At 34.4% G+C, this 20,998-nt stretch overlaps 2 protein-coding genes and 1 non-coding gene across 4 annotated transcripts; 1 reads left to right on the top strand and 2 right to left on the bottom strand.

Moving 5' to 3' along the window:
* Positions 1 to 9,478: 9,478 nt before the first annotated feature.
* On the top strand, positions 9,479 to 12,566 carry LOC112758464 (protein DEFECTIVE IN MERISTEM SILENCING 3). 2 transcript variants are annotated; one of them, XM_025807152.3, is made up of 6 exons: positions 9,479 to 9,778; positions 10,393 to 10,513; positions 10,716 to 10,944; positions 11,174 to 11,365; positions 11,627 to 11,947; positions 12,206 to 12,566. In XM_025807152.3, the coding sequence occupies exons 1-6, from the start codon at positions 9,770 to 9,772 to the stop codon at positions 12,390 to 12,392; spliced, it is 1,059 nt and encodes a 352-aa protein (XP_025662937.1). In that variant the 5' UTR covers positions 9,479 to 9,769; the 3' UTR covers positions 12,393 to 12,566. The 2 variants fall into 2 exon arrangements, with proteins under 2 accessions (XP_025662937.1, XP_072076142.1); XM_072220041.1 differs by lacking the exon at positions 9,479 to 9,778 and adding an exon at positions 9,807 to 10,110.
* A 2,654-nt stretch (positions 12,567 to 15,220) lies between these two features.
* LOC112758463 (uncharacterized) lies at positions 15,221 to 18,459 on the bottom strand. Its single transcript, XM_025807151.3, has 4 exons — positions 17,791 to 18,459; positions 17,323 to 17,428; positions 16,717 to 16,807; positions 15,221 to 16,383 (listed from the first exon to the last, which is right to left on the bottom strand). The coding sequence occupies exons 1-4, from the start codon at positions 18,121 to 18,123 to the stop codon at positions 15,459 to 15,461; spliced, it is 1,455 nt and encodes a 484-aa protein (XP_025662936.1). The 5' UTR covers positions 18,124 to 18,459; the 3' UTR covers positions 15,221 to 15,458.
* On the bottom strand, positions 18,331 to 18,402 carry TRNAQ-CUG (transfer RNA glutamine (anticodon CUG)). The gene has a single exon. It is a non-coding gene; the product is annotated as a tRNA-Gln (tRNA).
* Positions 18,460 to 20,998: the final 2,539 nt, after the last annotated feature.

Below are 20,998 nucleotides of genomic sequence, written 5' to 3'. Positions count from 1 at the left end.
GCAATTTGGAGAACTACATATTTATGATGATCTGGGGAAATTATTTCTTGTTCTGACGTGTGGCTATAGCCTGCACAACAAAATTGATGGGACAAATTTTTTTGGATATGTCGTGTGGCATGGTTGCTTTTTAAAGTCGAATGGAGAAATTTTTATCACTACAAAAAAAAAAAAAAAAAAAATCAGTCTTCGTTATCGAATTCCATCCGATAAAAATTTTTTTGACGGAAATACATGATCGTTGGATTAATCAATGGTAAATACTAAATAGCACTAAGAATGACATATTGATAAAATGTTATCGTGGAATTTTTTTCACTGTAAATATGACAACAATTGATGCACTATTTAAAAAATAAATTAATTATCGTAACAATTATCTCATTATAACTCTGACGATAAGATGTGTGACCAATTTTAAAATTATTTTTTATTAAATATTTTAAATATTCATTATTTTGTTGTCAAAATTTATATTTTAATCATCATTAAATATATTTAAAAATAAATAATATTTTTATTAGAACAATAAATTAAAATATCAATAATACAAATAAAATATACAAAATCTATAAAATATTAAATTACAAATACAGAGTACTAAATGAAAGAAAAGAAAAATCTTAAGAGTTCCCGTAATTATCTGCATGGTCCTCTTACTTGTCCCTTTTCAATAGACAACAGTGCTATCATCGGCTCGAATATGTGGATCTGTTCACACAGTTCAGTGACTATTTATTAAAAAAAAATTAGAGGTACACACACTAGTGGCTAATGCGGAGGATCCTTTAAAGGGCTTTAGCTATGTGGGGATAATAATAATAATGATATTAAACGTTTGAAATTGAATGTGTCACTCCATCCATGAGTTTTTCGGATTCCTCCACATGTCATTAAAAACCCTTTCAGATATTTGTTAAAGAGAAGCAGAGACTTAAGTGGTCGAGCTTTTCACAACACTGCTCAATAAAAGAAACAAATTTAGAATATAATTTTGTGATATATAATTCTTTCTTTGCCATAAATAATTTATTTTGGAATTCAGTTTACACTCCTTTTTTTTTTTTGTCTGAGATCAGTGCTACCAATTTTGGCAAAAGATTAATGGGTTTAGTTTTGGTAATCAGTCCAATTATATTCTGGGCTATTTTAAAACTCATATGTCCGATTTCTAGTTTTTGACTAAAGGCCCAGAATAGATTGTTTTTATTGGAAATATCGAAAGAGCATGACGGTGGGTTTCAAACTTTGTAATCATCCCTGATTAAAAGAAACCTTATTACCAACACCAACGCAAGTTGACACTTGATATAGATGAGTCTCTTAACCATCTCCTTTGAGTTCAATACTCACTAAAAAATGAAAATAAAGCTTTCTTATTTGAGAGAATTGTTCATTTTATATCTCTACAATATTCATTAGAGATTTCTATTTTTTTTTTCATTCTTTATCTTTTCCTTTTTTTTGTCCATTTCATTTTTTTATTTTATATTATCAAATAAAAAGATCAATTTTTCATTTATATACCTATTATATATAAAAAGTTCTATGGTGTGGATACCATTAAACATCCACACTCGTAAATATTATGTGGACACCCTAATTGATAAACACGTTTGAAATTGCCTATATTTACAGGTTCAGTTGAGATTGAACTGTTGGAATAAATTTTATTAACCCAGATTATCCACATTGAATCATCAAAAATATATCATATCATGATGCGGAAGCGTACCTGAATTCATAAACATGAATCATACGATCGGAAGAGTTTGGATTTTGTGGTTCTTTCGATCTTCCTCAACCAAAGCCTTATGTATTCCTAGGAGGCTGAACTGCAACTCTTTTGATGGGGAAAAAGCAACAAAGGCGGCTTTGGCATATTGGGGACCGAAACCCTGAAGGTCTATTTATATTTGAGCATGGCACCCATTAAACCCTTAATCCCAAATAAAATAGTATCTAAAGCCCAAAAGATAATATATCTAAAATCCAAAAAGATAATTATCTAAGGAACAAAAGATAATATCCGGTTTTATTCTCATTTAATTCCAAATCAAAAGTAACAATGACTTATTCAATTAGCATTTATAACAATAAATGAGATCATCATTATATAAGTCATTTAATTTGAAATAACATCATTTGTGATTATAATTAATATATGTATTGCCCACAAATAAATTAGGAAATCAAAATAATTTCCTAACAATCTCCCACTTGGGCTATACATATATTCTTTCTTGACATAATCACATCTTATAAACTTTATGCGCGCATCTGAATGTTATTTCTCTCATTACTTTAACAATCTGGTCCGTCTCATACATTAGATATGGAACTACCGCAGCTTTTATCACATTAAATGCCGTGACTAAACCACGCCAATCACCATCCTAATATACTCAACGACATAGATCAAATTTGGATGAGTAATATGGAAATTACATGCCAAGTGATCTCATGCATGTCTATTTCCAGCTGGTCCAACTTTATTGAGATCAAACACAATATAAATATTGCAAAATGAACATTTCACATAACATGAAATAAACCATCAACTTAATTCTGCAGAAAAAATAACTCAATATCTGTCATAGGACATACAGCATAAACTCCCACTAAACCAAGGCATCATAAATATTGACACCCATCCGAGCAGTGTGCTCATGAAAAACTTTAGGGGGTCAATCCCTTGGTAATGTGTCTGCTAGCATATACTCTGTTCCTATATGTCCTACAGAAATCTGTTTTTCTTAAACTTTCTCCTTGACAACTAAGAACTTAATGTTTGTATGCTTCGATTTTGTCAAGCTCTTATTGTTATTGGAGTATAGTACTGCTGACTTATTGTCACAGAATATCTTTAATGGCCTTTCAATGTCATCTACTATATGAAGCTTAGTGACAAAGTTTCGCAACCATATGCCATGAAATCGGAATCAGAGTACCTAATGATCTCCAAAATTTTCTGATCTCCGATAAATAAGCATGTAATCCTTTGTTCTCTTTAAATAACGCATTACGCGTTAAACAGCTATCCAATGATCTATGTCCGGATTGCTCAAGTATCTACCCAACACTCCCACTATAAATGATATATCGAGATGTGTGCAAACTTGTGCATACATTAAATTCCCTGGTGCTGATGCATAAGGTTTATCATACATTGCTGTCCTCTCAAAATCATTTTTAGGGCATTGCTTGAGACTGAACTTGTCTCCTTTAGCTACGGGTGTGTCCATTGGTCTACAACCTTCTATGACATATCTACTTAAAATCTTTTCGATATAGTTCTTTTGTGATAATCCAAGAATACCTTGAGAACGATCTCTTAGTATCTCGATTCTTAATACAAAAGAGGCATCACCAAGATCTTTCATTTCGAATTTGTCCGATAGAAATTTCTTAGTTTCATGCAACAAGCCTATATCGTTATTGGCAAGTAGAATGTCATCAACATATAAGACCAAAAAGATATTTACTCCCACTGAACTTGCGGTATACACATTTCTCTATAATATTTACCTCAAAACCATGAGGTAATGACTCAATTTAAACTTGTGATACCATTAACGGGAAGCTTGTTTGAGACCATAGATGGATTTTCTCCTTTTTCTATTGGATCTCCTTAATGACACTTCTTGAGGTTGTTGAGCTTGCTGTATGGGTTGGGGTTGAGGAGGATTCTCATTGTACTCTTGTACTATAACTGTATCTTGAACAATAATAGGCACAAGGTCCTGATCATTGTCAGTTATAGAATCCTCATCAAAAGCAACATTCCTAATATTTCCTTCCCCCCCAAACTCAACATCCTCAAGAAATCTCGCATTTCCCGTTCCAAAATGGACCTTAATGTAGGATTGTAAAACTTGTACCCCCGTGAACGCTCAGCGTAACCAACAAAGTATCAACTAATTGTCCTTGAGTCCAATTTTCTTTCATGCGGCCTATAAGGTCGCGCCTCAGCTGGACATCCCCAAATATGCAAATGCTTTATACTAGGCCTTTTCCCAGTCTGAATTTCATATGGGGTTTTGTTAACTACTTTGCTTGGCACCCTATTAAGGATGTACACTGCGGTCTTTAAGGCTTCTTCCCAGAGTGATTCAGGCAAGGAAGAATGACTAATCATACTTCTCACCATGTCTTTAAGAGTTCGGTTCCTTCGCTCTGCAACACCATTCATGCTAGGTTTGCCTGGCATGGTGTATTGCGGAACAATACCACACTCCTCTAGGAAAAGAGCAAAAGGCCCGGGACATTGCTCACCTAAACCATCATATCTTCCGTAGTATTCACCACCACGATTAGATTTGACAGCTTTAATTTTCTTTCCAAGTTGAAGTTCAACTTCAGCTTTGAAAGACTTGAAAACATCCAAGGCTTGGGACTTTTCATGAATTAAATATAGATACCCGTAACGAGAGTAATCATCTATGAACGTAATAAAGTACCGTTGTCCATTCCAAGAGACAGTAGGGAATGGGCCACATATATCGGTATGTATCAGTTCTAAGACATCTTTAGCTCTCTCGGCACCTAATTTCCTTTCGTTTGTCCTTTTCCCCTTTATGCACTCAATGCAGACTTCAAAGTCCGCCAAATTTAGGGATCCGAGAATTCCATCCGACACGAGCCTCTGAATTCTCTGTTTAGAGATGTGACCTAGGCGCTTGTGTCATGATGATGCTGAATTCTCATTTAGTTTTTTGTTTTGTCCCTGTTTGCAGTATTTCATTATTATAGGACTTTAATTCAAGCATATATAGATTATCCACCAAATGACCAGAGCAAATATTATTCGAATTATAGAAGAGACTGAATTTATTTGTCTCCGAGCGAACAAAAATAACCTGATTTGTCCAAACGAGAAACAGAAACCAAATTCCGTCTTAAATGACGGTACATAAAATGTCTCTAATAAATCCAAGTAAAATCTACTCGTGGAACATAATCTAAAGGTTCCTATAGCTTCGACTGCAACTATATTGCCGTCTGCCACATAGATGTATCTTTCAGCATCACTTGGCGGTCGGCTCCACAGGCAACCCTGCATAGTAACACTTACATGAGTAGTAGCAACAGAATCTACCCACCAAGTATCAACAGGTACATAACTTAAACTAGACTCAGAACAAATGAAAGTAAGAATTATACCTTTCCTTACATGCCAATTGGCATATTTGGTACAATCCTTCTTCATGTGTCCCACCTTCTTACAGAAGAAACAAGTTGAAACTTGATCTTGTTTCTTAGCCTTTTTCTGCTGAGAAGGCACATCCGCAGTAGTATCACGCTTTCTTTTATACTGAGAAGATGAAGCCATGTGAGCACTTTCAGTCTTATCTTGCTGCAGCCTCTCTTCTTCTTGCACACAGTGAGATATAAGCTCATTTAAGGACCAAGTGTCCTTCAGAGTGTTATAACTCACTTCGAATTGCCCAAAGTGTGCAAGAAGGGAAATCAAAATGAAATGCACGAGTAAATCTTCAGACAACTCTAACTTTAGTGCTTTCAATTTTGAAGCAAGATGAGACATTTTCATAATGTACTCCCTTATGTTCCCTCTACCTTTATACCTCATGGAGACAAGTTTGCTCAAAAAGCTACTTGCCTCCGCCTTTTCATTCTTAGTAAAGAATTTTTCAACATCTTTCAGGAACTGTTTGGCATCTTTATCCTCAGTAATTGAACCCCGAAGCGCCTTAGGAATTGAGCGTTTCATGATCATAATGCTCATTCGATTGGATCTCTCCCACTTCTCTATTTTAACCTCATTGAGGTTTTTGGGAGTGGAAGTGGGTTTCTCCTCTCGAAGAGCTATATCTAGATCCATACAACCGAGGACAATCTCCACGGTATCCTTCCAAACTTTAAAGTTTGAACCATTCAGCATAGGAATACTGCTAATTTGCGCAGAAACATTGGTAGCTAAAGCCATAGTTTCTGGATCAGAACAAAAGGAACATGCAGTAAATATTAGTTATTAATGGGTAAAAAATCCATATTGAGATATCTAGCACAACATTAATTTTCAATCTTTGGATAGAAAAATTAACTGTAAGTGATACTCTCATTGCAGTAATCAAATATTGTCAAAATTCCTGTCACACATTAAGCCTTTCTTTGGACCGACTTAATGCGCACATGGAAACTTAAACTTCGCAACCTATTTATTACCGCATATATTTTCTATTAATTGGCCAAACAATAACCTTCCTTTGGGCCGATTATTGACCGCATAATTAATAGAAAATAAACAGAAGTATGCAATGCTTATTATTTGGCCAAACAATAAACTTCCTTTGGGCCGATTATTATTTGCATAAATAATAAACATTACTTTATTCTTAATTAGTTACCCAAATATTTATTTACCATTAATATGTGTATGTAATTCGGCCAAATATAGGCCTTCCTTTGGGCCGACGAATATTCGCATGAATTACATATCACCATATTCTTAATGTTTTAAATAAATCAATTTTCACAAAAGAGGCTACTTTGGCAGCATAATGTTCAATCAATTTATTCCAAAACTAAATCTTTATAAAATAAATGGGTATAATAATCCAAATTGTTACTAGTTTCTTTATGTAACAATTAAATAATATTTTCTATTATTCAAATATTATTAATATGTATACATAATTTGGCCAAATATAAATCTCCTTTTGGATCGATTAATATTCGCATAAGTTACATATACATAATAATCCTTATATCCTAAAAGGATAATCAATTAACTTTATATCAAATTAAAAAACGCACAAAATAAGAGAAACGAGACAATTATAATAATTCTTTGTGCTAATGTTTCAGAATAAATCAATTACTATATCAAATAAGAATATCGATACGGTAAAATATATATATATAAGCAGCCAAAATTATATATATCCAAGTGGCAGTAATAACATGTAATATGAAACAATACTAAAATCATATATATATAAAAACACACAGGAGGCATATCAATGGATATATATCTACGTATCAATTTATATATATACATTGACGCACACACAAACTCAAACAAGTATATATATACATATGCGTGTGCAACAATTTATAACGTAAACAACATGCATATATATATATATATATATATATTGATTCGACAATAGAAAAGCAAAAATCGAATATTTTCGATGACTAAATAATGGATGGCTCTGATACCACTTGTTGGAATAAATTTTATTAACCCAGATTATCCACATTGAATCATCAAAAATATATCATATCATGATGCGGAAGCGTACCTGAATTCATAAACATGAATCATACGATCGGAAGAGTTTGGATTTTGTGGTTCTTTCGATCTTCCTCAATCAAAGCCTTATGTATTCCTAGGAGGCTGAACTGCAACTCTTTTGATGGGGAAAGAGCAACAAAGGCGGTTTTGGCATATTGGGGACCGAAACCCTGAAGGTCTATTTATATTTGAGCATGGCACCCATTAAACCCTTAATCCCAAATAAAATAGTATCTAAAGCCCAAAAGATAATATATCTAAAATCCAAAAAGATAATTATCTAAGGAACAAAAGATAATATCCGGTTTTATTCTCATTTAATTCCAAATCAAAAGTAACAATGACTTATTCAATTAGCATTTATAACAATAAATGAGATCATCATTATATAAGTCATTTAATTTGAAATAACATCATTTGTGATTATAATTAATATATGTATTGCCCACAAATAAATTAGGAAATCAAAATAATTTCCTAACATGAACAACATATCAGACAATACCAGTACTTTTGCAGATCTATTGCACAATGTACAAGAAATTAATAAAACTAATGAGATGTTAATTATTTTTAACAAGTTGGGGCTAATAAATAAGTTATATTTTTTTTTTGTCTACGTGACTATGACTGAATTTTGAGCTTGAATCACTATATTTGATGCAGCTGTGCAGAAATAATTTTCTTTGTGGATAAAAACAAGTCAAAGATAATATTGAAAAGAAAATGAGTTGATATGTTTTTTGATTTGTTTAGGGTTATCGAATTTTTTATTTTTCAAAAAATGTGACTATACTTTTCTGATTTTTTTGTTATGGTGTTCTCATAAAATGGAAAGGATTTTATATTATTAAATGGATAAAAAAAAACAAGAAAATGCGGTGCATGGTTTTGATATTTGACCAAAAAAAATAAATCTGTGATGTATGTTAATAATAATGTATAATATATATCTAGTATTGCTACAGTCAAATTAATCATTCATAAAGCTTAATATGTTAATACTTAATACGATGATAATGATTATGTAATATAAAATATTTTAATCTTCTCCTAAAACATTAAGTGTAAAAATTGGATATATTTCGTTGTTAAAATAAACCATAAAATAAATTAAGTTTATTATACTAAAATTATTAAAGAACGACTTTAAAATCAATTTGAAGATTATATAGGATAAATTGTACATCAAAAATCATAACCGCTAAAGATATTTTTGTTTTCTATATCTAAAACAAAAAAATTAAGATAGAAAAATATTATTTTTATTATTTTTTAATGTTATCCTTTATTATGTTGTTATTAATAATTATTAATATAGCTTAAATTTTCATAGTTTTAGTGTACTATAAAAATAGAGAATTTCTTTTAAACATCACATATGTTATATTAATAATGTAAATCAAATTTTTAAGAGTATGCAATTTATTATAATATTTATGAAAGACGTTAAAAAATAAATAAATAAAGATATTTAACACTTTTTCCTCATTTGATGAATAAAAATATTAGTTTGTTTATTATTATTTTTGTTATTGTTCTTATTTTTATTAATATTTTTAATATTTACAAATAAAAAATCCGTTATCCTAAACAAATCCAAAAACACGTCAGTTCATTTTTTTTTTAATGCTACCTTAACTTGTTTTTATCAAAAAAAAAAGTTATTTCTGTCTAACTGCACCAAATATGGGGATCCAAACCCAAAAATAGTCATAACCACATAGACAAACAAAAAAAAACACAACTTGTTCATTAGTTTTAACTTATCAAAAATAATTAGTATTTCATTAGCTTATTAATTTTCGTACATTATGCAGTAGATTCGCAAAAATACCGATATTACTTGATATGCTGTCCCATCAACTGAACCTGTAAATATAGACAATCCCAAACGTATTTATCAATTATAATAATATCCACTAATGTGAATATTTAATATCATCTACAGTTCTACATCATAAATTTTTTTATTATATATTAATATTTTATAACTAAAATATGTCTCATTATAATTAAAATAAAATAATTTTAGAACAAAGGATTCCTCTCATTTTCTCTCTTCCTACTCTATCTCTTTTTCTTCTCCATTCACAAAAAAGGGATTAAACAACAGATTCCTATGATTCAGTTTGGTCTCATTTAAAGAGATTCAAACGAGGTTGCTGATCACTACCAAAAAAATGTACTAAAATATTTCAAAAACAGAGAATCATCCTCCTATTAGTTCGCTGCACATTTGCAGCAAGATTTATATTTAGCTGCTTTTAACTTTTTTTCTTTTTCTTTTCTTTTCTTATTGCCAAAAAAAAAACATAGAATTGAGTGAATTTACAATCAGACCCCAAACAAAGGAGATTTTACCTCTGTTTTGTCCTAGATAAACAAAGGTAGGTACAACAGTTGTGTAGAATTACGAAAGTACCACTTCAGTGCATAAGTGAGCGTGCAACAGAGTTAGCGTATCTAATTTTGGTCCTCTCTCTCACTGCGCTTCCCTTCGCTCTAATGTCTAAGGTGATATCTCTTCTCTCTTCTCTTCCTTCTTTGCTCCCATATTTTACTCCTCACTTCTTTTTTTTTTTTTTTCTTCTTCTTCTTTCAACACTACACCAGTTAATTATATATTGAATGCTTATTTTTTTTTTTCAAAAAAGAAACTATATCTTGAATGTATGTGGATGAAGCGGTGACATTTTTTGTGGTTGGTTATTCCCCACCTACTACTATTACATAAACTTAATTTGCTGCAACAACTCAACTATGTCATCATCACTCCTCACTATTCATCATTTAGTTCTGCTTTATTTTGGATGATAACCATGTGGCAGCAACTGATTCAGTTTTATGTAATGTACTCATAAGCAGCTTGTAGGGCACAAGTTTCTGCCTCTAACAACGCCAGTTACCACTGGGGTTTATACTGTCTCTAATTTCAGGAATCTGTTTCCAATTTGATGGAGGAACTTATATCATTGCTATTAGTTTTGCATATGTGATTGATAACCCTAATTTATTTTGAATCATGAACATGAGTCTTTGTGTTCCAGGGAGTACATTTTCTTACTTGATTTTGTTTATTTTATCCCCCTACTAAATCTTGAAACTATTGTTTGTTTATCATTTTTCAGCTAAACCAAAATGATGCTAATCATGAGAGCATTAAGAATGAGATAAAGAAACATGAAGATAACCTTAAATTCCTTAATTCTCAATCAAATCGACTAGCCGAATCAATACTTGACTTACAAGGTGTGCTCATAAACCAATCTTTTTTGCTCTTACTTATTTTGTTCCATAGGGACCAGGTGACTAGAATTAATGATAACCTGGTAAACTAATGCAACATGACATCAGTACTCATTGGTTGAATAAACCAAAACCAACTACTTCAGCTAAGTAGTTCCTGTAAAAGTTATTAGCTGATTTGTTTTGTCTAACAATGTGTCTATAGTGAGTCTTGGAAGGTACCATTCGTGTAGTGTAATTACACCAGACAATGAAAGTGGTTCATCTAATACCGAGGACGATACAGCAGAACAGATATTGAAGAAAGAGAATTCAGCTGCTGGCATATTCTGTTGGCTGAAAGCCAATGCTCAGACATCGAATTTGGCTTTGGAAAAGGATGCTGTGGGAGTTGTGGCAACCCTTGCCAGGGTTGAGAGCGATGAACTTAGCAGGTCAATATCAGCTTTCATTCTCCCCAAATCTTTAACTCCCTTTTTGTCCTTTGATATTTTTTTTATCTTGCAGCAGGCACTATCTCTTACGGTTTTGCTTAATTTGCCAGATATTGGAATGTGGTTCTCTTAGTTGTTTTAAATTTTTAGTAGCATACATTGGAGAAAGAAGCTATTATTTTCATTATAGATTGTGTTAAGATAATCCAGCATTGTTGTCTAAGTGCAGGATCCTCTCTGAGTATTTGGGATTGCAGACCATGCTTGCAATTGTCTGCAGTACTAATGAAGGTGTTAATGCATTGGAGAAGTACAACCCTGAAGGCACAATAAACTGTAATGCAGGCTTACATGGAATTGGATCTTCAATTAAAAGGAAAGTAAATGGCCGATTTGCTGTCATATGTCTTGAAGCTTTCAGGCAAGTTTGGTTATATAAATGTGTGTATGTGTGTATTAGGTACACTTCATGTGAAGCTTTTTTCAATGGGGTTCTTTAGATAGGAATTAACATCAAAACCTCGTAAGGATACAATTCACGGGGCATTGTTCAGGTTATTTCTATGTATGTCTCTCCTAATAGGACGGCTGAGAAAGTTACATGATAGCATTGCTACATCATGGTTAAATGTGAGAAGTGAAATTTCTGCTTATAGTTTTCTGAGCACTGTTTGTTTTTCAGACCATATGTTGGAGGTTTTGTAGCCAATGATCCACAAAAGAAGTTGGCTATTCCAAAGCCAAGATTTCCAAACGAGGAGTGCCCGGCTGGGTTCATTGATTATGCAGTGAACATGCTCTATTTAGAGTCCAATAACTTATCTTTTGTTACTTCTAGTGGTCACGGTCTTAGAGAGACACTATTTTATGGCCTTCTCTCTGGCCTACAAGTATACAGAACCCGAAATGAAATGATGTCTGCTCTCCCATGCATTGATGAAGGAGCTGTGTCATTAGATGGTGGAATGATCAAGAAAAATGGAATGTTTGTTCTTGGTAGTAGGTCAGTATCAAATTATCCTTTTACCTTCTTAATGTATGTCTGAGGTTGATCGTACTCTTTCCTTTTTCTAGCGCCTCCATCATGTCCTATACTAGTACTTGTGTAATTGTGTTCATTTATTACTTTTCTAGGTGAAAGCCTTATGTTATTCTCTGTAAACTTTCATATGCTATATTGCTTTATCATATGATTAACCTTTTATTTTTGGATCATATGATCATAGAAACTTTGTGATAACACAACATTGTGTGGCTATAGGAAAGATGTAGAAGTGAAGTTTGGTATAGTTTCGGGAAGAAGTGGTGTGGTTCCTCCAAATTATAGTCAAGCTGAAGAAGTGGTGAGGAGGCTGAAATGGGAAAGCACCAAGCTTGCTGAAGACATACAAAGAGAGCAGCAACTATTGGACCATTTGAAGGCAAAGTCCGCAGACAAAGTAGCTTGAAAAACTCTTGTTTATTACATAGAGCTGTTTATTTGAGCTACGTGGTTGCATATAACCACATCCAGTTGTGTGTGCATTAGCAGTTAAGTTTACCGCATGATGATTTTGTATTTAGATTCTCTTTTTGAAGTTGTACTAACATTTGCTAATGAACCAACACCTGACTTCTTACCATGTCCAGTGTTCATTAATTATACACTTATCCTCCAATTCTGGTTCTTTGTTAAAATTCTGGTCCTTTGGAGAGTTACCTTGAAAGGATTTACAAATCAAGTTGGCACGTGAAATTATCCGAAAGGAATGAAAGAACAAAGGTCGTATGGATTCAAGATTCAACGGTGCATTAACACATTGGATTGTGATGATCACAAGGGATAAAAGCATTGCTACATTTTTTTTAATTTATTTATTTTGGATTACAAGAAAAGATAAAGGCAAAAATGGTGTGCTTTAAAGAGTGGTCTTTGTGCCGTAATACAGATAATTGAAAAAAATAGATAATTGAAAAAAATATAAGACAGCTAAGAAAGAAACAAAAGTGGCTATAAGCAAAGGAAGAACAAAAGTATATGAGGATCTTTACTAGTCCTTAAGCAAGAAAGAAGGAGAAAAAAAGTATATATAGAATCGCAAAGAGTCGTGAAAGAAGAACGAGAGACTTGGATCAGATTAAGTGCATAAAGGATAAAGACAGGGAGTGTTGGCTTAAGAGGAAAAGATCAATGAAAGGTGGAAGAGCTACTTCTATGAGTTATTTAATGAAGGACAGAAAATTCTTTTGAGTCTTGGTCGGTTATGCATGAGGGAAGAAGATCAAAACTTCGACTACTATTAAAGGATTCGAGATTTCGAAGTAAAAGAGGCTCTAAAGTGGATGAAAAATGGTAGGGTAGTAGAACCCGATAATATCCCGATTGAAGTTTGGAAGGGTCTTGGAGAAAAAGACGTCAGTTGATTAACCAAACTTTTTAATGAGATTTTAAGGTCTAAGAAGATGTCAGATGAGTGGAGAAAGAACACTTTGGTACCTATCTACAAGAATAAAAAGGATATACAAAGTTGCAAAAACTATAGAGAAATCAAACTCATGAGCGATGCCATGAAGTTATAGGAAAGGGTGATAGAATGGAAGTTGAGACAAGAGACACAAGTAATAGAGAACCAATCTGGTTTTATGCCAAGCAGATCCACCACTAAAGCAATATACCTGTTAAGAAGGATGATGGAGAGGTATCGTAGTAATAAAAAGGATCTACATATGGTGTTTATTGTTTTGAAAAAAAATGTACGATAGGGTGCTAAGGGAAGCCTTATGGAAGGTTTTAGAAAAGAAGAGAGTAAGGATCACATATATTCGTGCAATTAAAGATATGTATGATGGGGCTACAGCTATTGTGAAGACTCAAGGTGGTGGGACAGAGAATTTTTTTATTGGTATAGGATTACACCAAGGATCATCCTTAAGTCCATACCTTTTCACATTAGTCTTGAAAGTACTCACAAAACATATCTAAGAGCCTGTACCATGGTGCATACTTTTTGCCGATGATATCGTCCTTATGTGAGAGTCAAGAGAAGACCTAAATAAGAAGTTAGAGTTATAGAGAGAATCTCTAAAAATGTATGGTCTTCGTATAAGTCGTAGTAAGATGGAATATATAGAATGTAAGTTCGGCTTGCCAAGGAAAAACCCTAATATAGAGATAAAGATCGGAGATAACATCCTACGAAAAGTTAAGAATTTTAAGTATTTTGAGTACATCATACAGGATAATGGAAAAATTGAACAGGATGTAAATCATAGGATCCAACCAGGTTGGTCAAAATGGCAAAGTGCGTCTGATTTTATATATGACAAAAAAGTACCTTTAAAACTTAAAGGTAAATTCTATCGCACTGCTATCAAACCGGCTATGCTTTTATGGTACGGAGTGTTGGACAATCAAAAGAGAACACGAACATAAGCTAAGTGTGACAGAGATGAAAATGTTGAGATTCATGAATGGTCATACGCGATTGGATAGATAAAGAATGAAGATATAAGAGAGAGAATTGAAACAGCATCTATTATGCAAAATATGATAGAATCACATCTCAGGTGGTTCGGACATGTGAGAAAAAAACCGACAGAACACCCAGTTAAGAAAATAGATGAGATGGAAGATGAATAAGGGGTGAAAGGCAGAGGAAGAGCTAAGAAGACCATCCATGAGGTGGTCAAACAAAATCTACTTGTAAATAGTCTTTCTATAGATATGATACATGATAAAACTCAATAGCGTCGTTTGATTCATGTAGCCAACCCCATCTAATAAGACAAAACTTTGTTGTGGCAGTAGTATTTATTTTGGATTACAGCTATGCTACATTATATAACGGTTTATTTTCTTTTACAAAATTTTATATTGTTTAATGACGTACATTTTTCATCTGTTCAGTTAGTGCTTGTTTATAAATCATTTGTACATCATTTGCTTTATGTGACAATGACACATACATCATTGTACGAGAAACGGTTGGGGGAAATGAAGTAGAATAGAGTTCCAGGGGATCCGCCGAAATATCTTATTATGAGATTGCCGTTCCCATCCAGTCTTTGATCTTCTTTCTTGTCGGATTCTCTGGGGGATAACTCCAACTCAACAAGAAGATAGGTATCAGACCATATGTAGTTCATCCGGACATTTTTACCGGCTCATGTTCAGCCTCCAATGCAGAAACTTTCACAGATAGACTTAAGCACTTACTATGACCTCGTCCAATCAGTCCAAGCATAGACAGATTGGTAAATTCATAAATCAGTTAGCCCATGGCGTGAAAACCACAAATTAAGAATATGAGCATTAGACTATATAAAGAGCAAATTACACTGACCCTCGATATATACCATATACAGTAACAGCTTCGATTATCGTAATTTAAAAAAAATTCTAAAAAGAAGGCTATGAGTCTATGACAAAGATCATACCTGTACCCCATAATTAACAGAAGATCGTACCCTGCCTAATTGGGAAAATATATTTGCTATGCCTGCCGCAGTTCTTGCCAGGGAAACCTACCTAACAGCTAACAACCCCCCACCATGTTAACTTCTTGAGGTATACATACATCTTCGGCCTTTCTTTCATTACCTTGTTTGTCATATCTTCTCCAGCAGTGTTTAGAAAGATGCCCCTTCTTGCCACAAATATAACAGGCTATGCTCTTGCCATTACTCTCTGACTTATTCCTATGCATACCTGGGAACTTATTGTCACTTTCCCTTGGTCCACCTTTATTGGAATGGTTAAATCCTATCCTACTATAGGGTTCACCAACTCGTTTGAATCCGTTGCGAGATTCTTCCTCCATCCTTATACAATCAATTAGCCTCCATAAAGGGAGATACTCCTCGCGCATTGACTTGATGCAGAAGTCCTTCCAGGATGGTGGGAGCTTTGAAATGATGGCACTCGCATGAAAGTTTTCATCGAGAAACATTCCAGCAGCAACGAGTGAATCTGCAATGCTATTAAATTCTTGGATTTGCTCAACAATTGCTCTCTCATCAACCATCTGAAACTCAAGATACTTTTTCACCTGCGCTCTCTTGCTTCCATGTTCCTCGTACAGATAAACCAATTTTAAATCTTCCCATAACTCCTTAGCACTCATTTTTCTGTTTGCATAGAGACAAAATAGACTATCAGATAAATGAGTCAAGATATTGCGACGGCACATTAAATCATCATTCACCCATCTCCTTTCTGCATTCTTGGTTCTAGCAATTTCTTCAGCACTAGAATTTTCACCAAGCACAGCATTTGGGCTTAGTTCAGCAAGCACATAATCAATCTTTAACTGTTTCAAAAGTGATTCCATCTGCTGAGCCCATAATTGATAATTTTTCCCATCAAAACGGCTGACCTCAACAGGGACATGCTCAAGAGGAGGAGCCACATCAACAACTGAATTATAGGCATCTCCATTTTGCTTACCATGAAGCTCAGATCTACATTGCATTGATTAAATACTCCAGGTTAGGCCAATCAATGAATTTACACCCAATTAATTACCTACAAACATGCTATCTTTTTAGCCAAAAAGTAATGTCTATTTGTTCAGAAGAATGATGAAATTTCTCCAACTATAGTACAACGGGGTATCATACAATTGGCAGTTACGAAACCATCATGGAAAGAAAAATAATATGATCAAAATTTTTCATATTGCATACAAGTGGCTTCCTCTCCATCACATTCCAACAATTAGCAATTAATGTCATTCTGAAGTCAAATATATGCATGTTATTTTCAAAGCTCATTAGTAAACATCAAATACTCACTTCATCTTTCCTTCCAACTTTGTAATAGCTTCCTCAATAGCTGGCACATTCTTTTTGAAGGTTGACCATTGTTCAGATGATAAACTTATCCCTAAAAATCGGCAGTAGTTAGAGACAAAGGGTCTTTCCTTTTTGGAGTTTAGATAATCAATTTCTGATGGAAACTGAGCCACATAAAATTAAACACACTAATTGCATTATAGAATAATTAATCCTAAAACAAAATCAGGGGCGTGAAACACTACAACTTATGCAAAGTGCAAAACCAACAACAGAGTTATTCACGTTATACTGAGACTACCTTACTGTGAATTACTAAGCATGAGCATCAGCCACAAAGATTAATCAAGATTGTTACATATGGAAACCACTCATTAATGGCTGTCAAGGGAATTTATAAACTTGTACAAGTAGAAGGGAAATGAGATATTGATATATTGACATCATGACAGCCCGGTCCCAAGGTATAGTCCGTGTGGCCGTTTTGCTCAAATTCCGGTGACACTTGCAAGCTCAATAGAACACTACAGTAAAGCAGGAAGTAATATGCAAGCAACATGTTCTGTAAGAGGAAAAAAATTATACAACTATGCTTAGAATAATCACCTTTGGAAGTGGGAATCTGTTTTCCATCTTTCTGGAAAAACTCTCTAATTGATACCAATGTTGTCCCTTTGAACTTTTTAACCACCACATTCCTTTTGTTTGACAGCTACATCAACCAAAACAACATCTACTGAGGCCAATGACCAGGAATTTAACATGCAAATTAATACAGCCACCAAAATTAGCCACTTAGAATACACATTGAAATGCAAAATATATATTAAAAATGAGTTAATATACAGAGTGGCTTATATTAGTGGCTGATTTTGGTGTGCAAATAGTATTTTAAAATTTAATAATAGTATATGATATTTCAAAATATATATAAAAAAAAAAAAAAAAAAAACAACTAGTAGCTTCGCTTTCTCGATTGAAAAAGAAAAAAGAAAATAGGACTTTAAGACTATGCATATGGAATTGATTGCATTTCACCAAGTTACCAATCGAATTTTGGGACCAGGGTTTCACCTGGAAAATGACTTGGTCGCAGTCATCCTTAACCTCCGTACTTAGCTTCGGCAACTGCAACGCCGCTTCTATGGGCTCCTCCGGAGGAGCGATCAGTTCCGGCGGTTTCTGTTCGGCTGCAACGGTGGCGTCTTCGGCAGCGACGGTTCGAAGATAAGACTCGACGACGTTTCTGACGAACTGCTTGCGGTTGGGGTCGGAGAGATCGATGCCGAGTCGCTCGGAGGCGGCGACTCGGATGCTGAACTCAGTAGTCTCTTCTATGTTGGATTGCTTGAGTAAATCCATCACCATGTCCTCGATTTTCCGTCGAGTTTCTGGTTCCAAATCCATATTGCGCAAAAAAAAACAAGAGACCTAGGTTACGCTACTGAAAAAACGAAAGAAGAAGCGCAATTTTGAAACACAGTGAGCAAACGATAATGATAACAAGTTAATGTTGACATGCTCTAGTATATTTTGATATTCTTGTGGTTTCATTGAGATTTGAGGCATGGAATTGTTATGAGTGGAAGTGTGTTAGAAAGACAAAGAAAAAGTAGGTTCCACCGAGATTTGAACTCGGGTTACTGGATTCAGAGTCCAATGTCCTGACCACTAGACCATGGAACCAAGCTGACAGATGCTGGCTTTTCTCATTATAAGAAGAGTTTTGATCAGGAAAAGAAAGTTCTATCACAAATTGGGTGGTTACTAATAAAATGAGTTGCTTAGTTCATGATGATTTTTTTTTTTTTCAAAAACTGGTGATGTTTATTTTAAAAAAATTAAATCTATACTGAGTGATTTTGGTGGGAAAATGAAGGGGTAGATTAAATTTCGACTAAAAGATTATTCAAATTCTTAATCAGTTGACTTAGGATATTTTTTTAAAGTACCTATTTTTTATACTGAAGTGGAATATTCAAAATTATTTTTGTATGGACATTACCAAAATTCTACATAGCAAAAGGAAATATGACGAGAAGGTAAATTTTATATCAAGAAGACTTATTCGGTGGAGGAAAGAATAGTGTGGGCTTCAAATTATGCAGTTTACATGAAATTAGAAAAAATTATTTGGGTCACATTAAATGAGTGTTTTAAAAAGAACTTTTCTTATTCGTCTTTAGTAAGAATGGCAATGGATCTCTTTGGTAGCATTGTTTTGAGGTATTGAGATGAAAACTGAAGAACTAAAACTTAGTATTATGTTTGTTGGTCTATAAATTAATATTAATATTTCAGTCTCTATCTCCAAAATTTCAATATTTTAATATCTCTAAAAGGTGGGGACACAGGTGACTAAAATCTAACTAATATTTTTTGACTAAAATACCTTCATTCTAATCAATTAATTCCAAATTTACCCTTTGTGCAAATCAAATTAGGGCTTCTTGGCAGCTTTTCTTCTCATTCGTGCATCTTCCATTCACCAGAACACCACTGCTACGTCGTCGCCGCCGTAGCCACCGTGAGATAGTGAGGCGTCGTCGCACATTTACCTTGGTAGGAACCGTGTTCTCCACTTCTCATCCTCTGATCTTCTCCTATGCAGGACCAACATCAAAGACCCCCAGCTGCAGCCTCTGCATCGTCGGTGCCAGGTTCGCCACGTCGTCGTAGCCATCGCGAGGCATGTGAGTTGCCATTGCATGTTCATCTTCATAGCCACTGTATTCTCATATCCTCATCCTCTCCTACGCAGGACCAGCAAGACCCCGGCTATAGCATCTGCCATATTACCGCCGCAATTAGGTCAACCACGACATTGTCGTCGTCGTAGCTTTCGTGACCCAAGACATCAAAATTTGTGTCCTGATCTGCTTGTTTTTAGATTCAGCTTCCCGGCTAAGAACCTCCAGGTCCGTCTCCCACACGCCATCCTCGAGAATAAGACCATGAATCTTATTTATCTTCCGTCGGTCAAGAGTCTGAACATGGAAGAAGCTAGTATTTCTGTCCCCAAATTTTACCCACCGTTCTCTGGATTTTGAAACCAAAGAAGTTCCTCTTGCACAAGAGTATTATTATAATCCTCAACCAACTGTTGCTCTTTTTGACGCATGAAAGAGTTGTCCCTCTCTTCCAAAATCTTCTGAATATAATTAATTTGACGCTCAAGTTCATATTTTCTAACAAAGATGTTACCAAATACTGTAGAATTAAATTCAAGAGAATTCTTCTACATCTCCGAAAGCTTTCCTTGCACCCCTCTAAAGTGAGACCACCAAGACTGTTTCACAATATCTCTATAAACAGGATGAGTAGCCCAAGTCACCATAAAATGAAAGGGTTTGTTCCTTTTTGGCTGCAGGCGCCCTTTACAACGCTCAAAGATAGGACAACGATCAGACTGCAGTCTATTCAATATTTCTGCACAAGCCTCAAGAAAAATAGATAACCATCCACTATTAATACAAACTTGGTCTAGCTTTTTCGCCACCTCAATATTATTTTTCACCCTCATGTACCAAGAAAAATGTCTTCCAATAGTCTTCAAGTCAGACAGAGCATTATTCCCTAAAGAATTGGCAAACTGATCAGCACGTCGACTCAAAAGATGGCAACCCTTAGCTTCATGAGAGAAAAGAACTTCGTTTAAATCACCAAGGACAATCCAAGGCCCTTGAAAATTCGATGACTAAGCTACCAGGTAATCCCAAAGAAGACCTCTTGTATTATACTGCGGACTACCATAAATACGACTACACCTTCAAACCATATTTTCAAGCTGAACTTCGATTGTGACACACTGATCGCAAGCATCAACCAATTTACAACAAGTACATTGCGTTGAAGAAAGGAACCATATACCACCCTTATGCCCTAATGCTTACACTATACCAATAGGATAGTATCCAAGTCTTTTCCAGAACAATTTCAAATATTAAAAGGAAGAATGAGTCTCAAGCACAATAAAAAAAAGGCCTGAATTTTTTAACAAGTTCTTTACAATTCACCTAAGCTAACTTATTAGAAGTACCCCTAATATTCCAAACTAAGATATTTAAACTATCCATAAAAAAAGTGACGAGAGAATATCAAAATAAGTTAATTTAACTTGCACCACCAACCTCAGGAGAAGACTTATCCCCTAGAACGGAACGTCTCAGACCTCCATGCACCACTTCCTTTGATTTCATTGACGAGGCGCTTTTCTCTTGAGCCATAATCACAGAGACAAGCGGCGGGGTAACTCCCTTCGGAACTCCTTGCACCCCTTCCT

Source organism: Arachis hypogaea, chromosome 16, assembly GCF_003086295.3.
Source record: "Arachis hypogaea cultivar Tifrunner chromosome 16, arahy.Tifrunner.gnm2.J5K5, whole genome shotgun sequence".
Classification (NCBI taxonomy): domain Eukaryota; kingdom Viridiplantae; phylum Streptophyta; class Magnoliopsida; order Fabales; family Fabaceae; genus Arachis; species Arachis hypogaea.
This window is presented reverse-complemented; position numbering and strand designations above follow the sequence as displayed.

Excerpts from the sequence above, each read along its gene's own strand:
- LOC112758463 (XM_025807151.3), bottom strand. The coding sequence starts at position 18,123 with ATGGATTTGGAACCAGAAACTCGACGGAAAATCGAGGACATGGTGATG. Across the intron at positions 17,429-17,790 it reads GCGACCAAGTCATTTTCCAG|CTGTCAAACAAAAGGAATGT; the intron begins GTGAAACCCTGG and ends TGGTTGATGTAG. Across the intron at positions 16,384-16,716 it reads AAGTTGGAAGGAAAGATGAA|ATCTGAGCTTCATGGTAAGC; the intron begins GTGAGTATTTGA and ends AATGCAATGTAG.
- LOC112758464 (XM_072220041.1), top strand. The coding sequence starts at position 10,075 with ATGATAACCATGTGGCAGCAACTGATTCAGTTTTAT. Across the intron at positions 11,366-11,626 it reads ATATGTCTTGAAGCTTTCAG|ACCATATGTTGGAGGTTTTG; the intron begins GCAAGTTTGGTT and ends TTTGTTTTTCAG. Across the intron at positions 11,948-12,205 it reads ATGTTTGTTCTTGGTAGTAG|GAAAGATGTAGAAGTGAAGT; the intron begins GTCAGTATCAAA and ends GTGTGGCTATAG.